The 27,037-nt window shown below is 44.2% G+C and overlaps 1 protein-coding gene across 9 annotated transcripts in view; it reads right to left on the minus strand.

Moving 5' to 3' along the window:
• Positions 1–27,037, minus strand: part of DIP2C (disco interacting protein 2 homolog C) — a 274,349-nt gene that overhangs the window by 81,519 nt on the left and 165,793 nt on the right. For 8 of the 9 annotated variants that reach the window (XM_064479267.1, XM_064479266.1, XM_064479271.1 and 5 more), the window contains 5 exons: positions 23,905–24,030; positions 13,830–14,039; positions 3,844–3,978; positions 1,347–1,466; positions 11–208 (listed from right to left, as the gene is read on the minus strand). In XM_064479267.1, the coding sequence (XP_064335337.1) occupies positions 11–208; positions 1,347–1,466; positions 3,844–3,978; positions 13,830–14,039; positions 23,905–24,030 (789 nt within the window). Of the gene's footprint in view, positions 1–10; positions 209–1,346; positions 1,467–3,843; positions 3,979–13,829; positions 14,040–15,236; positions 15,371–23,904; positions 24,031–27,037 lie in introns of those variants that run through there. The other variant, XM_064479272.1, reaches the window with a different exon arrangement.

Genomic DNA, 27,037 nt, shown 5'->3' on the forward strand with positions numbered 1-27,037 from the left:
CCAGGATTACCGTAAGTGAGGATGTACAGGGGCTTCCCGTTCGTGTCCATTGTGGTCAAGCATGGGGCCTTCGGAGAGATGGTCCCCCACCGCTGTAACGCAGCTTCTAAGGATGGGGGCCAGTTTGTAACCACACCCAGCTGCTCCCCACGCATCGCCAACATCTGGGCTCCCTCCGGCTTTGGCTGGTTTGGATCTGGCTGTTGAACTAAATACATTTGAACACAAAAGTTTTTCAAGAAAAATACATCCGTATTAGCACAATCACTTTTTTATCCTTTTTAAAGAAGCTAGGAGACTTATACTTAAGGTATAAAAAATTTATTAGTGGGCAGAAAACATGCACATGTGCTTTCCTGGATTACAGCTATGACCTACATACAAGCCTCATGGATGTAACAAAAGCAATTAGTTCTTATAATTTCCAAGGCAATGTCTGGATGGGGAACTTAGGGAGACCCGAGTGCACTTATAAATTGACAAGTAAAGCTATGCATTTTAACATGCCTGGAGTCTAGGACTGCAATAGCCACATTTAATACATCAATTATCAACATAGTAATTTTAGATTCCAAAAGGCTCAAAACTCACTGAATTTTATTTTGCCCTTAAATACTGAGATATAAATAAATTTGCTGTAACTACTATGAATAACTGGCACAGTGCATATTTTCTTCAATAAAATGAAAATAAATGCCTTCAATAAAAAACAATTTGTCCCACTCTTTAGATAGGTGAGAATCTGAGATTACTCTTCTGACTTCTGGGGAAGGTTTCTCTCATGATTCATGACTGAAAGTTTTCCTGGCTGGCTAGAAAATCAACTATGTCTTACTTACTTGTGGTATAAAGAACAAGAAAGTAAAGACTTTGGGTTTGACACGATAAGCAGTACTTTGATTCAACTTTAAGTTGTTTGTGTTAAAAGGCTCATGAGTGTTCAGGGGTTGAGACACTAGTTTCTGAATCTGTAAAGAGAGTCAGAAAGGCTGCCAGCTCACCTCACATCCCTCTTAAGCTTGTCAGAGAGAAGGTGCCGCTGTGAGCTAAGGTTTCATGATTTACTTGCGTTCCTATAACATCGTGGCATCCTTACAAAGAGGCCTGGCTCATGGGACAAAATCACATTCTGCTGAGGGTGACACACCAATGGTCCATTTGGGAAAATACCCAACTGTGCGGGGACTGAGCACAGGACAAGGGGGGACAAAGGGCCTTGGGGAACAGTACCTACAATCTCTAGATAGTATTTCTTCTTCTAGCGAACACCATGATTATTGTTCTTAAGAAGTAAAAACGGGGTCACAGAAACGCTGGGCAAAGAGGGTAGGACCGAGCTCTCTCACCTTCGAGCAGTTCTTCAAAGTCATCAACGAAGAATTCCCGTAATGGTGGTCGTTTGGGTCTTTTGAGGGTATTGACAAGCTGTTGGATTTTTGCTGATACCCGGCTACTTACTGGCACTCCTGAAAAACAGAACCATGGGGCAGATGGTCTGACTGCCAGCACATCCCAGCGTGAATGAACAGTCACAGTAGTACCGGCCGTCACACCTGCACGCTCGCCCCATCTCAGCGTCACCTAAGACGACGGCTGCTCTGAGAGAGCACTCCGAGCATCCCGCAGGCGGGCAGGCCCAGTGCGTGACCTTGCTGGGAAGCCTCGAGAGAGGGCAGAAGAGTAGCAGAAATGATTCTCTTTCACACCCTGTCAGTTGTCCTCCTCTGGTGACACTGGGAAGAGCCCCAGATCGCAGACTGGGCTCCGGGTTACCTCTGTTCTAAAACAGGATCTTACATCTCTGCATTCATAGTGTCTTGGGTTTCCCTCTGTCTACAGGGATCAGAGAGCTGATAGAGCAGCAAGACCCTCCCCAAATCCCAGTCTCTCCTGAGACCACCTGTGCTCAGCCCCTAGCTGCCGCCCCCGCACTTCCTGATGAAAGCAAGGGGACTGGGGTCCCCAAGTGCCACCAGGAGGCCCTGTCCTCCTGCAGGTGATGGCCGGGTCAGATCCCCCATGTGTCTCTCAGCCACATTCTTCACAGTGAACATTTAGGCAATGCATTCTAGAAGCACAGCAGTTAAAAGTCCCTAAGTATAATATCTGTAGTAACACAGAACTAACACATATTTATCCACGTGTTCTAAGAAAAATAAACCCCATTTTATAACAATACACTTCTTACAACAATAAATGTGACATTGTTTAGAAAAATGAATAAGTGAAATGATCACTGAGAAAGGCATGAAGTTTAAAATTTTCAAATGAGTATCTCAAATGAGTGAACAAAAGGAGCATCAAGATGCTGAATCCCTCACTGGATCAAATGCACCCTACGTGGGCAAATCTCACTCCTGCTGAAAGGCGCTAGGTACCCTACACCTGGTGACTTTGGGTTTGGAAACCTTGCAGCTCACAGCCTGCAGAGCCACGACCCACAGGGTCTTTTCTGCAGTGACCCAGGTGGAGCCCTTTTCTGCAAGGCACAGTGTCACAGAAGCAGGACTCAGCTTTTGGAATGAATGCAACAGGATTCAAGGAAATTTTTCTATCAAATAAAAACCATTTTATTGGGTAGTCTCAAAATACCCTATGGGCACTTTCAGAATTGAGACATTAAATATTTTAGTCTTAAAAATATATAAAAATAGACAACCCAGAATTCTTAATATCTGAACACATTATTTCCCCATTAAACAGTCTCACTCAATTTGGTTCAGATGACTCAGAGATCATTTCACAGGGCCACCGGTCCTCCAGCTCAGTTTAGACAGAAATGAATCATCGCAGGACCCAGCCCAGGGTTTCTGACATGTTAGGTCTGAGGTGTGGCCCAGAATCTAACAAGTTCCCCACGTGGTTCCGATACGAGGCCATCGCACCACTGGACTGGACAACATGCGAATTTACCTGGGCGAGCAGGTGAAGATGATGAACTTCAAAGATAACAAAGTTACTAAACGGTGATGACAACAGTAATGACCAGCTCAGCAAACAATGAATTTAATACAGAACTAAATCAAACGCTGAAACTGAGAGCATTTCAGGGAAACCAATCATATGGAAACTGGAGGGACTTCAAATGTACTGATGGAGAACCCAGGACAGGCACCTCTGCGCTCTGCCCACATGCAGCGGCGTCTGCCTGAGAGGCTGGTCCAGGCCTCATCACCTCTGCATCACAGTGGCATGGATGGCACACTAGGCTATTTCGGTCGTCTTCCAAGAAAACAACATTTTATGTCATCGGGTTCTAGTCTAAGCTTCATGACCCTGGGAGATTAAGGAAAGCATAATAAAGCATGAGGTTCAAGTTCAAGTCCGTTACTTTAGGTTGGGTAATAGAAACAGCCACTGTAGTCACAGCAGACATATTAAGAGCAAAGTTTTGAGGAATAACAGAGAACCCTAATGGGTGTATTTATCAAACCACTGAGACTTTGACCCTCTTTCTTTCCAAGTTTGAAGCATCACTGCCTGTCTCTGTCGATTATTTCGGTTGCATTTAAGCTCTATCTTGACCTTCCAAGTAACTGTTCACAGTCTTAACATTTGCACAAATTTCGTAACTGTGGAACCAACATGAGTCATTCATTAGGGAAAAAACCCAGCAGAATCCTGTAAAATCTTTTTCTTCTCATGACTAACGTCCTATGACGTGGACACTTTTCCTACAAGGAGTAACTCTTGGCCCATGTGGAGACAGTCCGCACTTCCTGTGACTGTGTCCCCTTCTAGGGAGGCTCCTAAGGACCCTGAGGAGCTAATGAGCCAACGGTGCCCCAGAGGCACTGTGGCGGTGCTCACGATGGTGGAGGGAGCACTCGCAGGAAGACATACCGTCGCCGGTCTCCATGAGCTCAGCGTTGCCATACTTCGGGGCTGTCCTGGATGTCGTGGAGCCCTGCGGCCTTTCTACCGGTACCGCGTGTTCTGAGGTGTAAGTGGTTACGTCAGGGGGCGCAGAGTGATTTTCTGTGAAAAAGCAAACAGTCCGTTTTCTGATTATCATGACAGAGTTACTCTGAAGGCTAAGCAAGCAACAGGGTTTCAAAACTGCCACATCCTAAGAAGCCAAGATTGTGAATCACAGACGACCACAGAAGTCTCAGCATGGCACCAAGGCGCTGCACGCCAGAGACTGACACAACGCTGTAAACTGACTGCACTTTAGTAAAGTACAAAGTAAATTCAAAAAGAGGGTCTTTATAATAACTTCTACTACTCAACACGGAACAAAGTTAAGTAAAGCTTCAGACATAGTATCGTAACAGAAGTCGTAACAATGAATCACTGCAGCATAATTAAAACAATGTCTTCAAGCGGCCAGTGGAAAAAGAGATATTGCAAGTTACGTGTTTGTTCACCAAAGAGTAACCTTGTCTGTCACAGAGGCAGTCAGGAGCTCAAGCTTTAGAGGCAGAGAGCCTGGGGTTTGAATCCCAGTTCTGCAAAATTGTTAAGATCTTGGGAAGTGTCTTGACCTCTCTCTGCCTCAATCTCTTCATCCATCAAATGGGAACAATAGTGACTACTTTCTTGTAAGGTAGATAAAATGAGTTAACATATGTAAAGTTGGAGCATTTCTTAATGGAAGCTGAACACGCAGGAATAGAACTAGTCTATCACCTGTTTCAGCACGAATAACACTTAACTGTCCAGTCGTCCCCAAAACACCTGCTTACACCCAGTGGGTGTGGGTGCCGTGCTCTGCACAATGAGACGCGCAGCAGTCCTTCCCCACAACACTCCTTGACGATAAAGTTAAGCACTTAAACGGTTAAACAGGAAGAGCACGCTTCTGTGTGTATTAAATAAGGCACTAAGGAAAGTATGTCAAGTGAGACTACCGATGGCACTTTCTATGTACTAAGCTCTAATAACGGGTAGTACACAGCTAGTTTTGGCTTGTTAATCCTTGCTAGACAGCAAGCTGTCGAGATCCCACAGTTCCACGCGACAGAAGCACATTACCTTGTGCTGAAAGGGGAGCAGGCACTGGAGGCCTTTTTCCTCTGAACGCTGGCCCCCTCAGCACTCCACACGATGGCTGTTCTAAGCTGTCATCAAGGAAAAGGACAAGAGGAGGGAACACAGGGACCTCGTGTAAAGGACACGTTTATGGGCTGTGCTGAACAAGAAGCCAGAGGGTCGCCCTGCTGACTCTGCTGGGAACCCGCACGTCAGGGACTCAAATTTTAGTCATTGTGCAAATGTCTGGAAACGACCTGGAGAAGGCCCATGGGTACTAAGTTTAGGCTGAAAATAATTTTAACAAGTAGGCGGGCTGGCAAGTACGGAATCTGCCAGGAGACAAGACTGCCTTCCGTGGCAGTGAGCCCGCGTGTGCTGAGGGGCCCACACAAAGGAGACGTGAGGCCGCAGAAGAGCAGTCGGTGATCCCAGGCAAGTTTCAAACACAGCAACCCAGCGTGACCAGCGCATCCCGGGTGCTTGGACTCGGGAGTCCCCTGACGCCAGGCACCCTGATCAGCAGGTGTGTGAAAATGTGCACAGGCTGCGGCCGTCAGGGGTTGCCCAGTTGGTCCTCAGACCCAACGCTCAGAGCTCATCACCGGGGGCAGTTCCCTGTCCTGTGAAAGGAGGTGATGATGGGAAAGTGGCAATTACGCAGATAAACAGACACTGGCATTGCTGACACTAGGCACAAAGATGTGCGAGGAGAGAATACAGGCCTGGGCCGCTCTCCACAAGAGAAGCTATCTTTCCAGGTCTGAACTGCAGATCTCTGTAAAGATAACAACCCAAACACGGCCCATCAGTGGGGAGTCAAGGTCCCCACCTCACATCTCCTTTTCCAACAGTGTCCAGCCTGCTATGGAGAGAACTGTGTCCCCTCACAATTCACATGTTGCAGTCCTAGCCCCAGGCTCTCAGAAGGTGACTGTGTTTGGAGATGGGGTCTTTAAAGAGGCAATTAAGGTAAAGCGAGGTCATTAGGACGGGCCCTACTTCTACCTGCTGGTGTCCTTAGAAGAAATGAGGACACAGACACGCACAGAGGAGACGGCCATCTACACGCCCAGGAGAGAGGCCACAGAAGAAATGGCCGACACCGTGCTCTCAGACTTCCGGCCTCCAGAACTGTGAGCCAACGAACGTGTGTTGTGTAAGCTGTGTTTAAGGTGCTTTGTTAAGGCAGCCTGGGCGAACTGACACATACCCTTAGGGGCAATTTCTTAGCTCTTAACCCAGAAAAAGAGCACCTGTCGGAGGGAGGAGGGCGAGGCTGGGACTCTATCAGACCACTGAGGGGAGAGCAAGAGGGAGAGAAGAGGACCTCGCAAATCACCTCTCTAATCCAGTTTCAGGCGCTGAATCCATCCACTTCATCACCCTACCAGTGCTTTCACCTAACATTTTGCTGCGTGTTTCAAAATAATCTAAGTCTCCAGGGCTGAGCAGCAACTCACTGGGGGCTCATATTTCAAATGAAAACATAATAACGCCAACGCATGACAAGCAAAACGTCAGATCAGTCACACAAAACCAGGGCAGCTAACACACCCGCTCGCAGCGTCTCTTCTGTTCCACTCAGATTTACTTGTATTTGTGCTGCGCTGGAGCCACGTCGACGGCGAGTCTGTGTTGGGTGGCAGAAGTACTGCGGTGTTTCTACTCTGAAGTTGGGAAGAATAGTAATTCCAACATATCTGGTAATTAACAAATAGGAACAGTGACGGCTGGGTGACTTCAAAGTGCTCTCCCAGCTTATTTATATGCCAGCCCGCCCCTCAGACTCCCCGTGTATGTTGTCACTACAGGACTACAAACCCAGCAGCTAGCTGGCCTCTGTCGGAAGTCCCACGGCACCGGTACACGGTGCCCCGTCTCACTCCAAGCATTTAACTCAGTTACCTGTCTGTGGGAGTATTTAAAGGACATCTGCATGTAGCAGATGTTCAAGAAACACCTGTTGATGGGTAAGGAAAAAGTGGGGTGGGGCTGGCGGTGCAGGTTCAAGGTCTAAGTGCTCACCAGTCCCAGGGCCGAGGCCAGCCAGGCCCACGCGCACCAGGAACATTCTGAAGATACCTTCTGAGCCAGGGGACCCACTGTCCCTTAGATCAATTTCCCAGTGCTTTTAAAATCAACAAAAGAAGGGCAGCATCCTTCCGGCCACCTGTCAAGTGTCACCTCCACTGTGACCGCCCCTGAGCTACTGGTGACACCTCTGCATCTGCTCCCACGTGGGTGGGTCCCATCTCATCCACCCCTGCATGGCTTTTGCTCCCAGCAGCTGACATGGGATCCTTAAGAATCGGGAATAAAGGCACAGGGTCTTGGCGCCATCAGTACCAGGGGTCCCACTCATGCACCGCACCCCGCCCACTCTGCGTTTTGGTCTGTTACTCTTATCTTCGATCTGCCCCTTGCTGACAGCTGTTTCCGGCCATGAGCGTTTCAGGACACTGGCTGGTCTCCCTGCTCAACTCTGCCTTGGAAATTCTCTGCTTCCCTGAACTAACCCTTCCTAGACCCCTGCTCTTGGGGGCGTCCGCTCAGTCCGGCCTGCTGTGTCTCACGCAGACGCTGGCGGTGCACAACACACAGCAAGCGCTGGAGGAGCAATTCAAAGAATGAACACGTTAGAGAGCACCTGACGACTACAGGTAACATGCTTCTGTTCCAGCGCTGTTCCAGCTTTCTTTAATTCCAGCTGTACAACGGGGAATCTCGGGGTCAGTGATCACAGAGACCCTACTTTTCACAGCCTGTTATTATTAGTCCCCAAATGACTTAAATGGAGAGAAGGCAAACAGGAAATCTGGTTTTCACGTGAAGAAAGCAATGTGCTCATGGTGGGCTGATGGTGGCTGAGGAGGGACGTGCTCACAGGAACCCAGCCTTCCACACGCCAGCAAGGGCCCACCCAAGGCTCCCAGTCAACCCGACCTCCACTGTCGGAGCAGAAACTGACACAGGCCCTCAGACCACCCGCCCGCCGAGCTTCCTCGACGATGGGGCTGCGCCCTCCACGCAGCAGCGACAAACTGGGCTCCTCAATGAAAACGGGGAGGTGACACAACGCTGAGGGAGGGAGGAGCCTCACAAAGCAAGACCGCTCAGGTCCGCCCAGCCCACCTCCCACGCGCGGCTCGCCAGACGAGCAGGCCTCCCGCCTCGGCGTCACCAGGACCGTCTCCCCTCATGGCTCCAAGAGGGAAGCGCTGCTGGAGTCTCCCCCAGAAGTGACGTGCGACGATGCTGGAGTGAGGGTCTATCTTGTAAGTGTTTGTAATCACTCAGGGAGACAGTCGCACAGCCCGTCACCTGTGAAAGTGGGAGTGGGAGTGCGCAGCGCTGCTAATGGCGACGCACAGCTGCTCTTCAGGTTTGCCGGCAACCGTGTGCAGACCAAACCTGGAGATGGTTGCGCGGGCCGGCTGGCTCTACGTTCAAACATCTCTCCAGCCGAAGCTCTGAGAGGTTGACTTGAGCAGGATTACACGGGTCTCAGACCTGGAACTGCCTCCCTCCCACATTTATGCCACAAAAATCCCATAAAGGTGGATGGTGACCATCAGACGATCTCCGGACGTTCCAGTATCAGAATAGGAACCTCCAGCTGCAGACAACAGCATCCTGGTTTTCATGTCCACAAACTCCAGTTCATGACGAAGGGCTTTAATCTTCACAGGCCTGCACAGACCAGACTCAGCGGACTGTGACAGGGACGCTGAAGTTTTTATTGCTTATGCAAAGTCTAACTGCCCTTTGGTCTGAAAAGATCTCTGTTTTTAACAAGCAGGGCCAAGGTGGACCAAAGGCGCCAAGGAGGGAGTGAAACTGGAGTGTCTCAAGCAGGAAGGAGTCCTCCATCGGGCAGGTCTGTGTGTGCTTCCTGCTGACCGCTCACTGGCCAGGTGCCCTGGGCATCACCTCCACCTTCTGAAGGCACAAGAATGCCACGAACTTCTCACCATGGCCGAGGGCACAAGTGACACCGCACCCTGACACCCTGCAGCGTGGGGACCCCTTCCTCTCCCGAGTTCCAGGAAAGAATCTGTGAAACTCACAGCATAAAGCGTGAAGGACTGTGTCGCTACTTTCTGAGTCAAGTGCGCTTGAACACTGGGAAAGAGGAGGACTGAACAGGCGTCTCTCTGTTGTGTGCACCAAGGTGCTGCAGCCCAACGAAGTCTCCTGCAGCACGGGACAAACACCATGCCCGATGTCAAGGTACTTGAGGGCGCAGAAATCATTACTTTGATTCTAAGTATGAAATCCCAATTAGGAAAATCAGTTTTGAGCAGCAAAAATTCCGAAGCAGTTTTTGGGAAAAGAGGAGCAGATCTGTCCTCTAATAGCAAGAAGGTACAGGACATCGTGAAACGGACAGATACGAGGCTGGAAGGGGCTGCAGCAGTCCCAGTGGGAGGTGACGTGCCTGGACCCAGGAGCAGTGATGGAGGGGAAGAAGGCTTGCAAGACACATGGCAGCCACAAGCCCAGAACAGGGACGTGGCTGGTAGGTGGGAGCAAAAGCCAAGGATGGCTGAGGGCTCCTCATCAGATGAGCTGACCTCAGGGTATGGGGGGCTGATGTGCGGGAGCAGGAAGCAGTCTGAAGCGTGGACTGGTGAAAACAGGGCAGACCTGGAAGCCATGAAAGAGCAGGCAGCCCTGAAACCTGGGGGCGTGGATGAGACCAGCAAGCAGAGACGGTGGGGGCAGGAGCCACCAGAAGGAGAGGGCAGGACCCGGGGGCAGGGGGATCAGGCTGTGGGGCAGGCAGGGGGTCCAAAGCTCCGGTTCACCAATGGGGGAATGAAGACACAAAAGAGAAAAGAGGTGAGCTAGCAGATGCAGGAGGAGCTGGGACCCAGGATGAGGATGAAGAGATGAACCCTGGAAAAGGAGCTTTCTTCTCTGGAGAAGAAAGCAGCACAACATGAATGGAGAGAGACGCGGAAACATCTGAGTCAGACAAGGATCGGTGGTCAGAGACATCTGACGAGCGGACGGGAAAGACCCACGGGTGCTCATCCAGCTTCAGCTGAGTGCACCCGTGCAGCCCTCGGCTGTCCTACCAACCAACCAAGACGAGGCAGGGTTCCAAGCCAGACGGAGACCTAACCAGACATTCCCAGTCACGCCGGCCGATGAGAAAGCCAGGCTCCTCCGAGTACTGAAATCACCCAAGGAGCCCGAAGAAACGCGCAGGAATTCATGGACGAGTCTCCAGTCGACCTCGTGTTGTCAAATACACTTTTTCCCACTTACTTTCTCAGTAGTGTGGCTTCACACTCTCTAGAAAATGAGACGGCAAACTGTGGATCATGGGGTGGCCTGCTACCTGCTTTGATACAGTTCTGCCGGTGCACAGCCAAGCCCCCTGCTCACTGTCTACAGCTGCTCTTGGCTAGAAAGCAGAGCTACAAAGCCTAAAATATTCTCTGGCCTTCACTGAAGAAATTGACCCACCCTGCCTTAAGAATTATGAAGCTCTAGCTGCAGGGATGCCCGGCTGGGAGGGGAGGGGAGAGGGTGTGGCATGGAGACCCCAGCCCCAAGTGTGCAGGCCTTGCTGATATAATATCACCATCCTTGATGTGTATTTAATCCTTTAAGACTGTAAATGTGTGAAAAGTACTGGAAGAGAGTTTATAAAAGAATTCTCTGGTACTCTGGATGATTACACATAAATAAGTTAGGGTAATCTATCACAGTGGTGGCTATTCAAGTCCTCTGAACAAATTCCCTAGAAAACTGGACTCCAGACTCAGGCACAACTGCCAGGCTCCATGACGATCACGCGTCAGGCACGGGCGCACATCCACCAGCCCAGCAGGATCGGATGCAAAAGACCTGAGGAGAATGTCCCTGCTGTGCAAACAGCACACACCAAAAGCAGCATTCAAGCCAATAAGTTCTGTAATATTCTGGGAACGGCAGTTACTTCTACGAATATCTGGTTAATGACAATAAACCCCCAACACATGCAGATGAAACCCTATGATGTCTCAGATGTGTCAGTGACAAAGGGTGACAGAGACCTTACCAACACATCTGTAACCACAAAATAAGAACAGCTCACACAGAAGTCTCTTTAATTTTCTGAATATACACACTTTGATCCTCAATGTAGGTTATCCATTCTGATTTGTTCTTCTTTCTTAATCTTGAAATGTATTAATAGTTTTGCTTCAACTTCTCCACTTTTATGTAGCTAACTAATTCCTATAATATTTTACTCTCGTGCCTCCTACAAATATGCCTCCTGAAGTTTCAAAGTATTGCTGTAATTCTCCTGGTTATTCTCAATTGTGCTCCTCAACTTTTGATAATGATAAAATATTTTAGAGGTATTAATCCTTTCTTTTCAAATTGTCTGAAGAACGTGCCATGCACAGAGGTTCTGAGTGAACACTTTCTGGTTCTCGCTGTGGGGCAAGGGCCTTGGATGAGCGAGGGCAGTCCTGTCTGAGCTGCAGGGAGCCGCCGTCTTGCAGACAAATCCGCGGTTTCAGGCCTCGGCATCTCAGGGTGGAGCATCTTGAGCCATCGTCGTCAACGTCTTCGGTGTGAAAAACATCACGCAGAGCCAGAGACAGAAAGACCACCCGGCAGGGGCCGCGTGGTCCGGCAACCAGCCTGGCTGGAGTCACGCGCGGAGATGCCCCGCCGTGTCGTCACGAAGACCCCACAGCAACGGCAGAGAACAGCCCCGGGTGGCAGACGCTTCGTGGTCTTTACCCGCTCGTCTTCCTTCCTCACTGGGAAGAGGTGTCTACAGACTCTTCCCAAGTACCTCGCCTCGAGGGACCAGACCCACAGGCGGTGGTTTACTGGCCCTGAACCCCTTAACACACACACAGACACAGAGTTCCTCACGTGAACGCTCTCGATGACCTCGACCAAAGGTTGCATTATCGCCAGTTCTGACTTTGTACTTCTTCTGCTTTGCCACAGGAATAAAGTATTTTAATTCTCCTTTTCTTCCTTTATTATTTTGCCACTGCTTTCTTTCAAAATTTCTCTTTCACATTTACAGAAAATTTCCAGATATTCTAGGAACTTATCTTAGTGCCAGATTAGAAATTACTGAACTGTCACACACTCAGAAGCTATGTTGAGGTTACTCTGAGACTTAACGCACACGAGCAAGGCAGCCTTTTGGTCTGGATAAATTTAATTCTCTGTGCTATAATTTCCTCCAGTATTCCACGTGTAAATTCACAAAAGGAGATCCAAAGGCAGAGAGTAATTTGCTTAAAATTATGTGTTTCTCTTGGTAAGATTCTCATATTTCCTTAAAAGTTAACTGACTCAGTCTCCAAAACACACACAGGAAGAAATTTTAGTACCTAAAAACATTTAATGGTCACACATTTCTGTTTTTCTTACTATGTACATAGCAAGATTCTTACTGTGATTTCAAGCAGAAGTTCTCAGTGCACATTAACCAGTGTCTGGTACCGAAAGCATTTTAAGTTGAAATTTAACAGTACCACTTTGCATGTGAGTGGTACTTTAAAAATTGTGAAGAATCTTCTTCTTTTTACTCATAATGGAGAGGTACAAAGGAAAAAATCACCTTCTCTTTCCACCAGAAAACTAAGGCAGAAAGAAGTGACTTCCGAAGAAGCCAACAGCCGTTAACGTGCGAGCAGGGACCAGACCCAGCTCTCCTGACCGGCTGCCTGTGTCCTGCAGGTGGACAACCGGTCTCATTGATGATTCTGAAAAACCTCAACTTCATTCTGAGCGAGTGCTGTTGAGGCCAAGTCCTAAGAAGTCAGTCTGGAATTCCTGACTGTCAAGTAGCCAATAATCTAGAAGCAAGTACTCTGTGAGTCTGAGACGTTCACGAAGTATTTAACACATTCATGTCACTTACCCGTTTTCTACAGTGGATTTTTCGGATATGAATTCAGATGTGAGAGGACAGTGTGCCCCTGTCCTGTACTCAGTTATCAACCACTGACCCTAGTCCACGCCGTTTGAATAGAGAACATACTGAACCATCTTGGCACCACATTCAAAGCAAGTAATTTATGGCTATTTTTAATATTGAAATATTTTAAAATCTTAATCCACAGCAGGAAATGGGTCAGAACAGATGTGGACTGCATACCTGATGGGCGTGGCACACTGAGGTGCAGGCCTCAGGCAGAGGCAGAGAACCCTGGGCTGTGCTCACCCCGTCTCGCAGGCCCACTGCCATCCAACAGGCCTGTCCTCCAACGACTCTTACTGAGTCTCACTTTCACACTATTTCCAAACGTGGTGCCAACACTTCCCAACGCTGCTTTTTCAATACAGAGGATCTCGCTCATCAGGGAAATCACACACAAAGTAACAAGAACAGCCCCAGAAATCCCCACACCCACAGCAGAAGACCGCATAAGCAGCAGCAATGAAAGCTTCCCCTTCCTCAGTGACCTCCTCAGTGAGGGCAGACTCACTCTGAAGCCCCCCGCCTTGTTTACCAGCACAATTAAATTTTCATTTAAGAGCGTATTTTAGCATAGGTGAGTCAAAGAAAACATGCAACCAGATACGGCTGCAAGCTTCCCTAGTGAACAAGAATGCATTCTTCTACTAGCAGAAAACTCCTGAAATTACAGCGGTAGCAGACGTCTGGGCCCAAAAAGTGGTGAAACCAAGGGTTTCACACAACAGAAAACCCAGCGCAGCAAAGCAGCCCAGGAGAGTGAGCGGGGCTGAGCTGCCTTTGGGCGATTCCACGGCCATGATGCACAGACAGGGAAATCCCAGAGAAAGGGCCCAGCTGCCCTGTAGCGCCCAGACCTAAAAGGATGAGAAGACTGCGGACAGGAGCCCCACAGGGCACTCACCTATGTGCGTCTGGGCCATGACGTCAGCCAGCCTGTGGGCGGCGCCGCTGCCCCCGCTCTGGGTGGAGGACGACGAGGTGGTGGAGGTGGTGGAGCCGTGGATGGCCTGGCTGATCCAGTGCTCCATGTTGATGCTGCCCTGGCTGGAGGTGGGGGTGCCCTGGGAGTCACCCTGCACCGAGCCTTCGTCTTCCGAGCCGGAGGAGGTGTCTGTCGAAGGAGAAGTGATCTGCTGTGCGTCGCGGAGAGAAGCATGCCCGGGCCGGGCCCTCTCCAAACGCCCAAACGCAGGCCCACCTCACACTCCAACTGGTCAACAGCTTCTGCTCCGAACACACCTGAAAACTTACACTGCTTTTCAGACGACAAAAAATTTTTTTAGTATACTCAAGTCTTCATCCAAAACGTCTTAAATATTCTATAAAAAGTTTTTACATTCTTGGACAAAGACATACTCACCAATTTTCTCCACTCAAGAGTTTGGGGAGAAACCAAATGTTTTCTGTGCACCTTAAAGTCTTTGCCTCGTCCTTTGGGAAGGACAGTAACTCATTCCATTACACAGATTACACTCTGTGATCAAACTCAATGCATTCATTTTTACTTTCATTTCTTACACAAATTTTTCATTATTTATTTGATTTTGCTATCTATGAAAACTGTTTATTTTGGATTGAGAAAAATATGTCACTTTTTTCATTAAAATTAATGGAAGTAGTATTCATTTGATAACTTTTCACCTAGAAGGTTTTGGAGACTAAATTACTGGTGTACTTGTTTTTTAAACTTCAGTGTAAGAATAACACTCAGGACCCTACATATAGGTGAGTTAAGTGAGATGCCAGGAGGAAGAACCAATGGGAGTCGGTCTAGAACACTTAATGAGAATAAGAGAAATGGTAATTTGTCTTAAATCAAGACACACAACTTTTTCTTTAACACAACAATGTTTGTAAAGGATACTTAAACCAGTATTTTGTTATCACAGTGATGTGGCCTATGCCGCCCAGAACTTTTTAAAGTTTATTTGTGAGAAATCTGTTAGAGGGGCAACAACAATATTAGGAGAGTAACCAATTCTCTCCCCTTGCCCTGCCTTTTACAATAACTTAGAATTATATTTTACATAAGAAGAAAATGTATACTTTTTGTATTCAACCTAAGACTTTTTTCAATTTTTTAAACAATAGTGGTAAAATACATATAACATAAATTTTTACCATTTTTAAGTATACAGTTCATCGGTATTAAATACATTCACACTGCTGTACAACCTCCCCATAACTCATTTCACCACCATCCATCCATGTTAACTCATTTCATCTTGCAAAACTGAAACATTTAACAATTAAACAGTGACTTTCCAGTGCCTCCTCCCCCGCCCATGACAAGCAACCTTCTACTTACTATGCAACGTTGACGACTCTAAGCACCTCATGCAAGTGGAATCCCACACTATTTGTCTTTCTGTGACTGGCTTATTTCACTTGGCATAAGGTTCTCAGGTTCATCCATTGGTAGCATGTGTCAGAACTTCCTTCCTCCTTAAGGCTGAATAATATTCCACGGTGTGTACAGACCACGTTCTGACATTCATTCATCTGCCGTGGACACTTGGGTTGTTTCCATGTTTTAGCTGTTGTGAATAATGCTGCTGTGAACATAGGTATATAAATATCTCTTCAAGATCCTCCTTCAAATTCTTTTGAGTATGTACTCAGAAGTGGAATTACTGGATCATATGGTAAATTTATTTTTAATTTTTTGAAGAACTGACATATTGTTTCCACAGAGGCTGCACCATCTCTCATTTCTGCCAACAGTGCACAAGGGTTCCAGTTGCTTTACGTACTTACCAACGCTTGTAATTTTCTGGTGTTTTGATCATCACCGTCCTCGTGGGTGTGCAGCTGTATCTCACTGCAGTGCTGATCTGCATTTCCCTAGTGATCAGTGATCTTATGTATTTCTTCATGTGATCACTGGTCACTTGTGAATCTTCTTTCGAAAAATATCTATTCAACTCCTCAGATTTAAGACTCTTGAGAAATGTACATAACCACGTATCCACACTTCACATCACCACCCCCCCAAAGTTTCCTCACACTCCCTTACAAATCAGTCTTTCATTCATCACCCCTTCTTTTCATAAGAAAACTACGGAACAGTATCACTCATGATACAGACACAAAAATTCTCAAAAATACTACCAAACAGAACTGAGCAACATATAAAATGTACAGGACACCGTGACCAAGTGGTGACCAGGATTATACATATGAGCGTGAATTAACATTGATTTGACATTCAAAAGTGAATTAATGCCATATACCATGTTAGTAGAATAAAGAGAGGAAAACGGTAAGTTACGCTTAAGTCACAGAAAGAGTATTTCCTAAAACCTAACACCCACTCGTGATAAAGCCTCTTAACAAGGCAGGAACAGGAGGGAACGTCGTCAGCCCCGTGAAGGGCGTCGTGAGGACCCGCAGCTGACACTGCACATAAAGGTAAATGACTATACACGTTTCCCCTCAGATAAGAACAAGGCAAGAAGCCCCCTCTTGCTACTTCTGTTCAACGTTATCCAGCAGGTTCTGGCCAGAAAAATACAGAGGAAAGAAAAAATTAAAAGCATCCGGATTGGAAAGGAAGCGGTAAAACCATCTTTATTCACAGATGGAACACACTGAAAAATTACTGAATTACTAGATGAGCTAGCCCTTCTGCCATGTAAAGACTCAGCGAGAATATGGCCAACCATGAGGAAGAGAGCTCTCACCAGACACCGAATGCCAACACCTTGATCTTGGACTCCTCAGTCTCCAGAACTACCTTTACATTGCCAGAGTCATCAACATGCCCAGCGAATTTTCCAGTCACCTTTGAAGACAGAGGTGGGCTGTAATGAAAAGTTCTGTGGAGCTCCCAAGAAAGTTCCTTAATGGGGGCTGCCTCCACTGAGAAGACTTAAGGACGGTGAGACAAGATGAACCTCTGCAGTGGGACAAGCACACACAGTGAGAACACCAGGGCGTCACTTATCAAAGCAGATACACGCCAGCACCCTCAAACACACACCCCCTTTTCTGGCTGGACAGATTGCAAATTATTCCCATCTCCCAGAGAAAAAGCACATTTTGATCTAGTGGCCAGAAGTCAAAACCCAGCCATCCAACCAGTTAGCATGAGCTGTCACTACGTCAGGTGAAAAGAGCTGCATGGTTATATATCCGACTTCTTAAATTCACAGGACCACCAAACAAAGAAACAGAATATCTCTGTACAGATACCAGCACTGAACAATAAGGGAATAAAAATAAGAAAACAATTCCAGCCCCAACAGTATCTGAAAGAATGAAACACTTAGCAACGTATCTAAGCAAAAATATAAAGACAGTAGCTGGTGAAATCCCGGGAGACTTTGTGTTTTAGGAAATTGGAAGCTTATTCTAAAATTTATTTGGAAATGCAAAGGACCGACAAGAGCCAACATAATTTTGAGAAAGACGGAGAACTTCACTACCTGAAATTAAAACTTACCATAAAGTTACAGTACTCAAGATAGTGATACCAGGACATAAACAGGCATGTGTATCAATGGGACAGAACTGAACCCAGAAATAACGTTCTACATTTGCAGTCGTGGTCAGTTTATTTTTGACCAAGGTCCCAAGATAATTCAGTGAGAAAAAGATTATCTTTTCAACAAACGTTGCTGGGCAACTGGCTGTTCATGTACCGAAAACCAAACCAAGCAAACAAAAAACACAGACCCTTACCTCCCCTCATAAACAAAAATTAACTCAAAATGGATCAGAGAGACCTAACTGAAAGAACTATGAAACGTCTAAAACTTCCCCTAGCACAATCCGTAAAATAACTGATGAACTGAACTTCATCAAAATAAAAGACCCTTAAGCTTCAAAAGATGCGATTATTTTCCTATGGGTAACAGAACAAGTCAGCACAAACTCGGTGGCTTACAACAGCACATGTATTTATTACCTCACAGTTCCAGAAGCCAGAAGTCTAAGATCAAAGTGTCGGCAGGGACACATTCTTCCCGGAGGCTTTACGGAGAACTGCCTTCTCGAGGCTGCCTGCGTCACCTGCATCCCTGGCCCACAGCCCTTCATCTGTTCTTAGTGTATCGCTCCAACCATGGGTTCACTGTCTTTTTCTTTTTTTTTTTGGACTTTGACATTCTTCCCTCTCTAAGGACCTTTTTCCCCTCTAGTTTTATTGAAATATACTTGGCCTACACCACTGTGAGTTTAAGGTGTACAGCATAATAGCTTGACTTACGTATATTATGAAATAATTACCACAGTAAGTTTAGTTAGCACCCCTCATCTCATATAAAATGGTGAGAACTCTTGGATTTTATTAACAGCTTTCATATGCACCAGACAGCACCAGTAGCTACAGGTGCCACACTGCACATCACACCCCTAGTACTTACACCTGGAAGTCTTTACCTTCTGCCTACCTTCCTCCAATTCCCCCTCCCACCACCTCCTGCCTCTGGTAACCACAAATCTGATCCCTTTTCCCATGAGTTGTTTTTTTTTTAAGATTCTTCATATTAGGCAAAATCATATAGTACTTGTCTTTCTCTGTATGAATAAGGACCTCTTTGACTGTAGTGGGCCCACCTGGTTAATCCAGGATTACCACCCTATTTCAAGATCCTTCACTTAATCTTATCTGCAAAATCCTTTTTACAATGTAGGGTGATATGTTCACAAGTTCTAGGAATTAGGACATGGACATCTTTGGAGGGGGCCTTAATTTTGTCTATCACAGACAACATTAAGAAAAGACAAACCACAGTTTGCAATCTGTGTATCTGATAAAGCACTTGTATTCAGATTACATAAAGAATCTTAACCAGTGAGAGAACAGACAACTTGTTTTAAAAATGGGTCAAAAATTTGAACAGACACTTCACCAATGAATATATGCAAATGGCTAATAAGCAGATGAAAAGATGCTAATTATCATAAGTCATTAGGGAAATAAAAACCGCATGAAATACTACTTCATATCCATTAGAATGGCTATTAAAAAAAGTAAGGACAACACCAGGTATCGGCAAGGACGCTGACACACTGGAATCTTCACGCGTTGCTGGTGGGAATATAAAATGGTGCAGTCATTATGGAAACAACTGGGCAGTTTCTTAAAGGTTAAACATAAACTTACCATAAGACTCATTAATTCCACTCCTAGGAATCTGCCCAAGATAAATAAAATTACATGTATACACAAATATATGCACATAAATGTTAACAGCAGCATTATTCATAATAGCCAAAAACTGGAAACAAGCTAAATATCCACCAACTAGTGAACGGATAAACAAAACGTGGTGTATCTGTTAGAATTCAACAAGAAGAAGGAAGGAGCTACCAATGCTACAGAATGGATGCTCAAAAACATGCTAAAGAAGATACAGAAGGACCTATTTTATGAATTCATTTACAAAATGTCTAGAATATTCACAGAGGCGTGTAAATCAGATCAAATGCTCCCTAGTGCTGGTGAGAGGATGAGAATTAACTGCAAATGGGCGCAAGGAAACTTTTGGGGGGTGTGGAAATGCTTTAAAACTGCATTGCAGGAATGACTGCACAATCTATTTATTTACTAAAAATCATTAAATTACACACTTACAAGGTGCTAAGTTTTATGAGATGTAAATTATAACCCAAGAAAGGTATTCAAAAGGACTGTACTGTTGCAATACTTGGGTGTAACACTCTGTGAGCATCAACTGCATCAAGTTGGTTGATAGTGCTGTTTTGGTAAATTTACGATTATTTAAGAAGGGTATTTTGTGCTTAAAATTTTATGTATGATGTACTGTTATTACATAAGCGTGTCCATTTTAAGGAGACAGATGACAAAGTATTTAGGTGTGAAGTGTCAGGATGATTGCAACAGCGTGCGTGCGTGTGCGTGTGTGTGTGTGTAAAAGAGCACAGATATGACCCAATTGTTATAGTTGCTTAATTTAGGTGAAAAGTATACCTGTGTCAATTTTACTTTCAAGTTTTCTGAAGGCTTAAAATTTAAAAAAAAAAAAGTTGGAAAAAGAAACACACAAAAAAGGCTATTTTTAAATCTCCAACTATTAGCTCTGATTCTTCTATTTTCCCTTCATTGTGCCAGTTGCTGCTTTGTAAACTGTAACGCTCTATTTTTAGGTATATGAGTATTTATTGTCACGTCTTCCTGGTGAACTGCTTGCTTTCCACTGTGCAACAGTCCTCTTTGTATCTTGTACTGCGTCTTGTCGTCTACCTTGTCTGATGCCAATACAGCTTTGTTCACTTTCTTATGCTTGATGTTTCCAGTGTGTATTTTTTCATAATTTTTAAAACTATCCTTGTTTTTATACCTAAATGTGTCTCTTGCAGACAACATATAGCTGTAGCTTCCTGTTTTTTTCATCCAGTCTGACAAACTCTTTTAATGTGGGCCTTTGGTCCATTTACATTTATTGTAATCACTGATGAGTGGCTTTAAACCTAACATTTTGCTATTCGTTATCTATTCATTCCTCTGATTTTTATCTCTTTTTCTGTTGATTTTTCCTTCCTTTTTTTTTTTTAACATTTTTTAACGAATTTCATTTTATGTCCTCTATTAAAGTCTTATCTCTACCGCTTTTCATTTTTGTAATGGTTGTTCTAGGGCTAAGAATATGAATCTCTGATGAGTCTACACGGGGTCAATAATGTAACTGCTCTTCAAATCTGACATTACAAACTTTTTCCCCACTTGTACTCACATCACACCTAACACTATACATTTCCTTCTTTCCGCACTCTGCTTCCTACTTCAAAAACATAGTAACTATACAACAGTATAATTCCATTTGCCTGGCCTTGTCTTTTGTGCAGTTGTTGTTATAAAGAAAATTACAAGGGAAAAACAGAGTATTTTATGTTTCCCCAGCTATTTACTGCTTCCAGCGTTCTTTCCTTTCCACAGATGCAGCTTTTACCTGCCATGACCTCCCACTGCCTGAATGGCATCTGGGTTGCAGTTCTGGGGGCAGCACATCCTCCCAGCTCTCAGGCGTCTCATTGTGCCTCTGTTTCACCTTCATGAAGGATACCTTCACTGAATATGAGTGGACAGTTTTGGTTTTTTCCTTTTAGCACCTTTAAAATGTCTTTCCATCATCTTCCAGCCTTTACTGTATCTTCACATAAGTATGTATACTTCATATGATTGTTCTCCTGTATGCAACGTGTCTGTTTTCCTTTGATTACTTTCAAGGTTTCCTCTTAATCTTTGGATTTCAGCACTTGGCCTGTTATGAACTTAGGGATGGTTCTTTCTGTACTTCACTTGTATGGGATTCACCGAACTGGTATTTGTGAGGTGGAGTCTTACATCAATCTGAGAAGTTTTTGACCCTTATTTCTGTAAATAGTTTTTCTTCCCTTTTCTCACTCTCTTTTCCTTCTTGGATTTCAATTACAAGTATGTTGACATATCACAGATGCTGGAGGTTCTGTTAAGTTTTCTTTAATCTTTGGTCTCCCTGTTCTTCAGTTTAATTAATTTCTTCTGATCACTCTTCAAGTTCACAGACTCTTTTATTCCACTTCTCCAATTTGATTTTAAACTGATCCAGTGAATCAATCCAGAGAATTTCATTTTTTATTAAATTTTTTCATTTCTGTAGTTTCTATTGTTAAAAATTTTTTTTTCCTTTCTCTGCTCAGTTCAAGTATTAAGACTATATTTTTATTTAGTTCTTTGATGTATTTTCATTTGATTCCATGAATGAGGTCCACAGTCTACAAACAGTCGTCTGATTTGTGCAGTTTTATAGTTGTTTATGGTGTACGGGTTAGTCTGGTTACCAGTTATTTCTTTATGGCTGGAAGCAAAAGTGCTGACATACTCTTCTATTTTTATATGTGAAAAACTACAGCAGAGTTTCCCCTATAAAAGAATAGCACTGCAATAACCCTAATTGTGTCTTTCCCAGAAACCATGATGCTAATCAGCAACCAGTCACTTCATAAAGAGAATACAGACTTCAGGAATATTCTCTGAAGAGAACTGGACACGAGATGAGTTCTAACAAATGTTATCAGCAACCAAGGAAAACAGAATGAGAGAAAATGAAGCTAAGCCAAGATTTTGTTCATGCAAGCACAGTTACAAGTATGTAGACCACTGCTAAGCACAAAATGGGCTGTGAATAAAAGTGTTTATGATGGTGTTGGCATTTATGACTGTACAAACCTACCCCGTGTGGTACTGTCACTAGGACTCCCGAATGACAGCTTACAAAATGTATTATACGGTGTGCATGAAAATAGTCAATCAAACGCAGATGTTTCACTGAAAACAACATTTCCAATAATGTTCTTCTGTATTTTGCAAAGACATTTGTACAAAGTTTGTTCTCCTGAATGTTTTGTCTTTCATCATGCATGACACAGTCACATCGCTGAGGATGGACACATGTGGAAAAAACACATTGCACCTTGTACTTTAGATTCAACACTTCCTACAGAAAGTGGCTCAGAAGAATGTCCACCTCCCTGAATACTGTTTAGTTCCAAAGATTTGGTTAGAATATTTTAAGTGGCTTTGTTTTCCTTGTTAAGTCCATTCTACTTGTTATACAAAATACATACAAAATAAAAATTTTCACATTATAAATTTTGGCAAATTATAACCATAAACTAAACAAATAGGATTAAGCATATTAATTATGCTGATTTTAAAACAGTCCAAATTACATTTTGTGGCTCAGTATAAAGAAAGGAAAGAGAGTAAGGAAATTGGCAAAAGGACTCTCTTTCTTATTAGAATATTATGTTCTTGAGATAAAGAACATTTGTTGTATTACCTACTAATAAAAAACAAAACAACTAAGCTTTGTACTATTTAAGTTCTGTCTTACAAAGCTCAGGCCTTTCGCTTTTAATGCTTGTAAGGTTGAAGACTTAGGGGTTGTCTGAAGCAGTGCTGGGTATACTCGACCACATTCCGAGGTGAAGTGTGTGCTTCTATTGCTCTCACTGGCTCGCAAATACTCAGGGCTAAACTTCAAAAGACTCCAAGAAGTGTTATATATTCAACTATTCTTACTGCACCTTAGGTTTCTCTTGTGAACAAAAGTGGTGTGCCAGGTAACTTAGGTCTGCAGAAAAGACAGAGTGGCAACAACAACATGAACAATGTTGGAACCAGAATAACACACAAAAACCATCAAGTTAATTAGGCTCAGTCCTTCATGTTTCTAATACCTGGACAATTTAACTGTGTGCTTCACTTCAGTTTTGAAGATCATATAGGTTATAATTGTTTGGGCAGAGTTAAGCAGAGATCTTAGGTAGCTGTATGAAATTCAAAATTAAACAAAAAGCAGAAATCTAAATGAGATATTACCTTCAATCATTCAGATCAGAGTTTGGCAGGTCTGTGGTCCAAACCCTCTGCCTGTTGTGAATTAAGTTTTACTGGCACACTGCCACGCCTTTAACTGACGTGCTACCACGGCCACTCTTATACCACAGTGGCAGAGCCAGCAGCTGTGACGCCTCAAAAAACCACCTGCACTTTACAGGGAAAATTGGTTACCCCAGATTTGGGTTAACTGTCTACATTTTCCAATTCATTCAGCTTATTAATACAACATTACAACTTACTGACATTTTTAAGACTTGAGAATATGAATGTATCAGTCAGTCTAAGCAGAAGAGAAGTCCAGCTTCAGTTAGTACAACGGATGTACAAACTCTTCTCTTGCTATGTGAAAAATAAGATAAAATTTTATAGGATTTTAAAAGTCTGTATCGTATTTCTGAGTCTAAAGAAAAGTATAAAACACATTTATATAGACATATACATAATGATGTAAATTTTCCATCCAAATTTAATTCAGAGCATTTATGTTTCTGGACTTCTGGTTCTCAAAATCTGTATTACAGCACCATGATTTTGAAAGCTAAAAAGACTGCTGTTGCTGGCAGTGGCTTAATTCTAAGGCAGGCTGGTCACGTCACTTCATGAAGCAGACAGGCCTGCTGCTCACCTGGGGGTGTGTAGGCATCCATCGAGGTCTGCACCACCAAGGACCTGCGTTTGGAAGGCATAGGCACTGCCATCTTCCTCTCTTTGTGTTTAGCAAGCGCAGCCTGAACAGCTTCTGTGTGGACATCTGAAACAAAGAGAGAGCTCAGTCACTCCATTGTTCAGGGACACCCTGAAGGCCCCATGCTTTTCTGCTTTCTTTCTTGTCCTGTGAAATAGTTTACCTCCCAACAGGAACTGTCACCAAGGGATGGGTAGAGAAGGAAGGAAAATAAGTGTAAATCTGCTAGTTTGTAAGCTTCAGGAAAAAGGCATTTGAATTCATTTGCAGACTATAACTATTCATTTATTACCCTAGAATCTGTATAAATAATCAAATACTGGATGCAAATTGCTGTGAATTTTTCGTTTCTTAGAGTGAATGGACCTCGATCTTCAAATATTTCTTCACAGGTCACATGTTTAAGCTTCATAATTCATTTCAAAGTTCTATCAAGGGAAGTTACATATACCCTACTGGTTGTTAAGTCATGATTTAAGCTAACACTTTCCAAGCATCAGTTATGGGGTAGTCGCCGTTTTAAGCACTCTGTACACATAAACCTGTTACACTAACTCCACTAATGTTTAATACCCACTCTGTGAGGCAGAGCCCTCAGGCTGCAGACTCAGGTAGACAAGGTACTGTGTCTCTCACAGCTTCCTCTCTAACTGGTTGAAGACAGACAACAGACAACCAAATGGGGCAGGAATGACAATAGGACAAAAAGACTGAGTGGCTCCTTGACCGTGAAGCTAGGGAAGAGCTCCACAGGGTAAACTAACTCTGGAAGCAAACGCGATTGCTGTACTTATGCCTCACCTGTTGCGCGTAGCAGAGTGCTCAGTATACAAAACTATTCACACATTTGCTGAATGAATGAATACTAGGATACAAGGCCCTATTCTCAGACACTGATCACTGCTATGAATCAGACTTTAAACTGTCACCAGCATAAAGTCAGCTTCAGGGATGGGTTCAGAAGGTGAAGTTTCTAGTTCATACTTTCTCTCAATTTTTTATTTAAAAAATTACATTTTTCAATTCTCATAGGAATGGTTCTCAAACTCTTCGACCCAAAGAACACCTTAAACTCAAAAACTGCTGAAAACCTTCACAAGTTTCACTTATGGGATTAATACTCTGATATTTACTGCACTAGAAAGGAAACTGTAAAACTTTTTTAAACACAAGACTTCACAATCACAGATTCCACTGGCTGTCAGAATGATAACATCATCACGTGTCAGGCAGCCTCTGGAAGAACCCACTGTTCATTCACAAAAGAATGAGAATGAAAAAGGCAAGTAACGTGTGAGTTACTCTGAAAATGGTTTGACCTCATAGACATACCAGAAAGGGTCCTGAATCCCCAACAGGCCCCTCAACTCTCTTGAGCTCACTGTCCCAGGGAAGACAGCCTCCCTGAGATGAGCACAGGTGAGACCAGGATGCCTGAGCTGAGAGGCAGGTGCTCCTGTCCAGGCACGACACAAAGTACGAGATGTGGGTTTTCAAACTGTTCCCAACCTCATAACCAAACAAAGCAATCACTTAAAACACAGGAAATCATATGTTGCATTTTAGTTTTAATATTCTTTCTTGTCATAGTCAGTCTTAGCTGGAATAGAAACAACACAAGTCTCAACGTTTTCTTTTCTAGGGTTTTTGCTCGAGAGGAGAAGGTGTTAAAAATAGTTAGAATTTTTTAAAGCTCAAACTAGACTTTATCAAGTAAAAGTAATAAAGTGCCTAATACAGAGTTTGACATTTTCGAGGTACTCAGTAAATGCCTGTTCATTTATTCATTCACGTTCCAAATCAAATTTAAGTTTCCAAATTAAGTTATTTAAAAGGAAGAGAGGTGCACACTACTCTGAAGAATTCTCATGCAAGGTCATTACAATGCAAAGCCAGGGTTTTAGAAATGAAATGAAAACATATAGCCAGGAGATATTAAATTTGAGGCTGTATCATTGACAAGACTATTAATTAGGTCAATTATCTAAAAGATAATAGAATTACTTCTTGGCTGATATAATTTGGTCACTGAAGCAACTAAAGTAATTCCACTGGTCAAAGAATCTTAGAAAGCAAATCTCCCAAGGGCCACAAAAGTTTTTCTCTTGAATGTCTTAAATCTTCCATGGTGGCTTGGGAGAAAAAAACCCCAGAAAATCCTGAAACATGTACACCAGCAACAGACCAAAACAAGCTTTTAAGATTTAATACATTTTAAAAAATGACACACGAGCATAAACACTAAGAGAAAGTAACTTAACAGTGTATCAGTGAAGTGTCTAAAAGAAGAAAACTGACTAGAATATCTTAAACACAGGAAACAGCAGGTAAACACAGTGAGCGAGGTACCGAATGAGCCCCCGCAACGTCCCACAGACCCCTCGTCTGGGAGGCCGCCGGGCTACATGAGGGGCGGTGTTCTGATTCGGCTCAGAAAATGAGAGGCCAGCCGAGCTTTCACAAGCATATGAAGGATCTTCTGAATATGCTTGCTCCTTACATAAATTAACCCAGCATCATTTATTCAAAATTGAGAAGCATAAATTTTAAAAAATTACCACAGTATATACAGAATAATATTTTTCACATCTTACATGACACTTCAAGGAACGTCTACACAATTTCTCAGAGTATTCTCTGTATGGTAAGTGAACAGCTGAGGCCAGTTTCACCATCTTTAACCTACAGGCGGAAACCTTAATTCTCTAAATAGAGGCAGACCCAGAGACCGTCGTCTGCAGAGCGATTCAAGCTAGACATCAGGAGTCACCCCAATCCCCTCTCCCACACCCCTGCCCTCACGTCCTAGAGCTATTCTGTACCATCGCAAGTGTCACTGGCACTGACTCAGCTCCTAAACATGTATCAATCTCAGGTCCTTCCAACTCCTCCATTTCTACTCCATTCTCCTCAATGCTACCAAAGTAATCTTCACGTGGTGCCCTATCATCTTCAGGATAAAGCCCAAATGCCAAGCACAGCTTATAAAAGACCTTAAAATCTGGCCCCTCCTACCTAATTTCTTGCTTTTCCCCAGATGTGCCCTCCTCCCTCATCAGCCTCCTTTCCTTCA

The sequence above is a fragment of the Camelus dromedarius genome, chromosome 26 (genome assembly GCF_036321535.1).
Source record: "Camelus dromedarius isolate mCamDro1 chromosome 26, mCamDro1.pat, whole genome shotgun sequence".
Lineage (NCBI taxonomy): Eukaryota > Metazoa > Chordata > Mammalia > Artiodactyla > Camelidae > Camelus > Camelus dromedarius.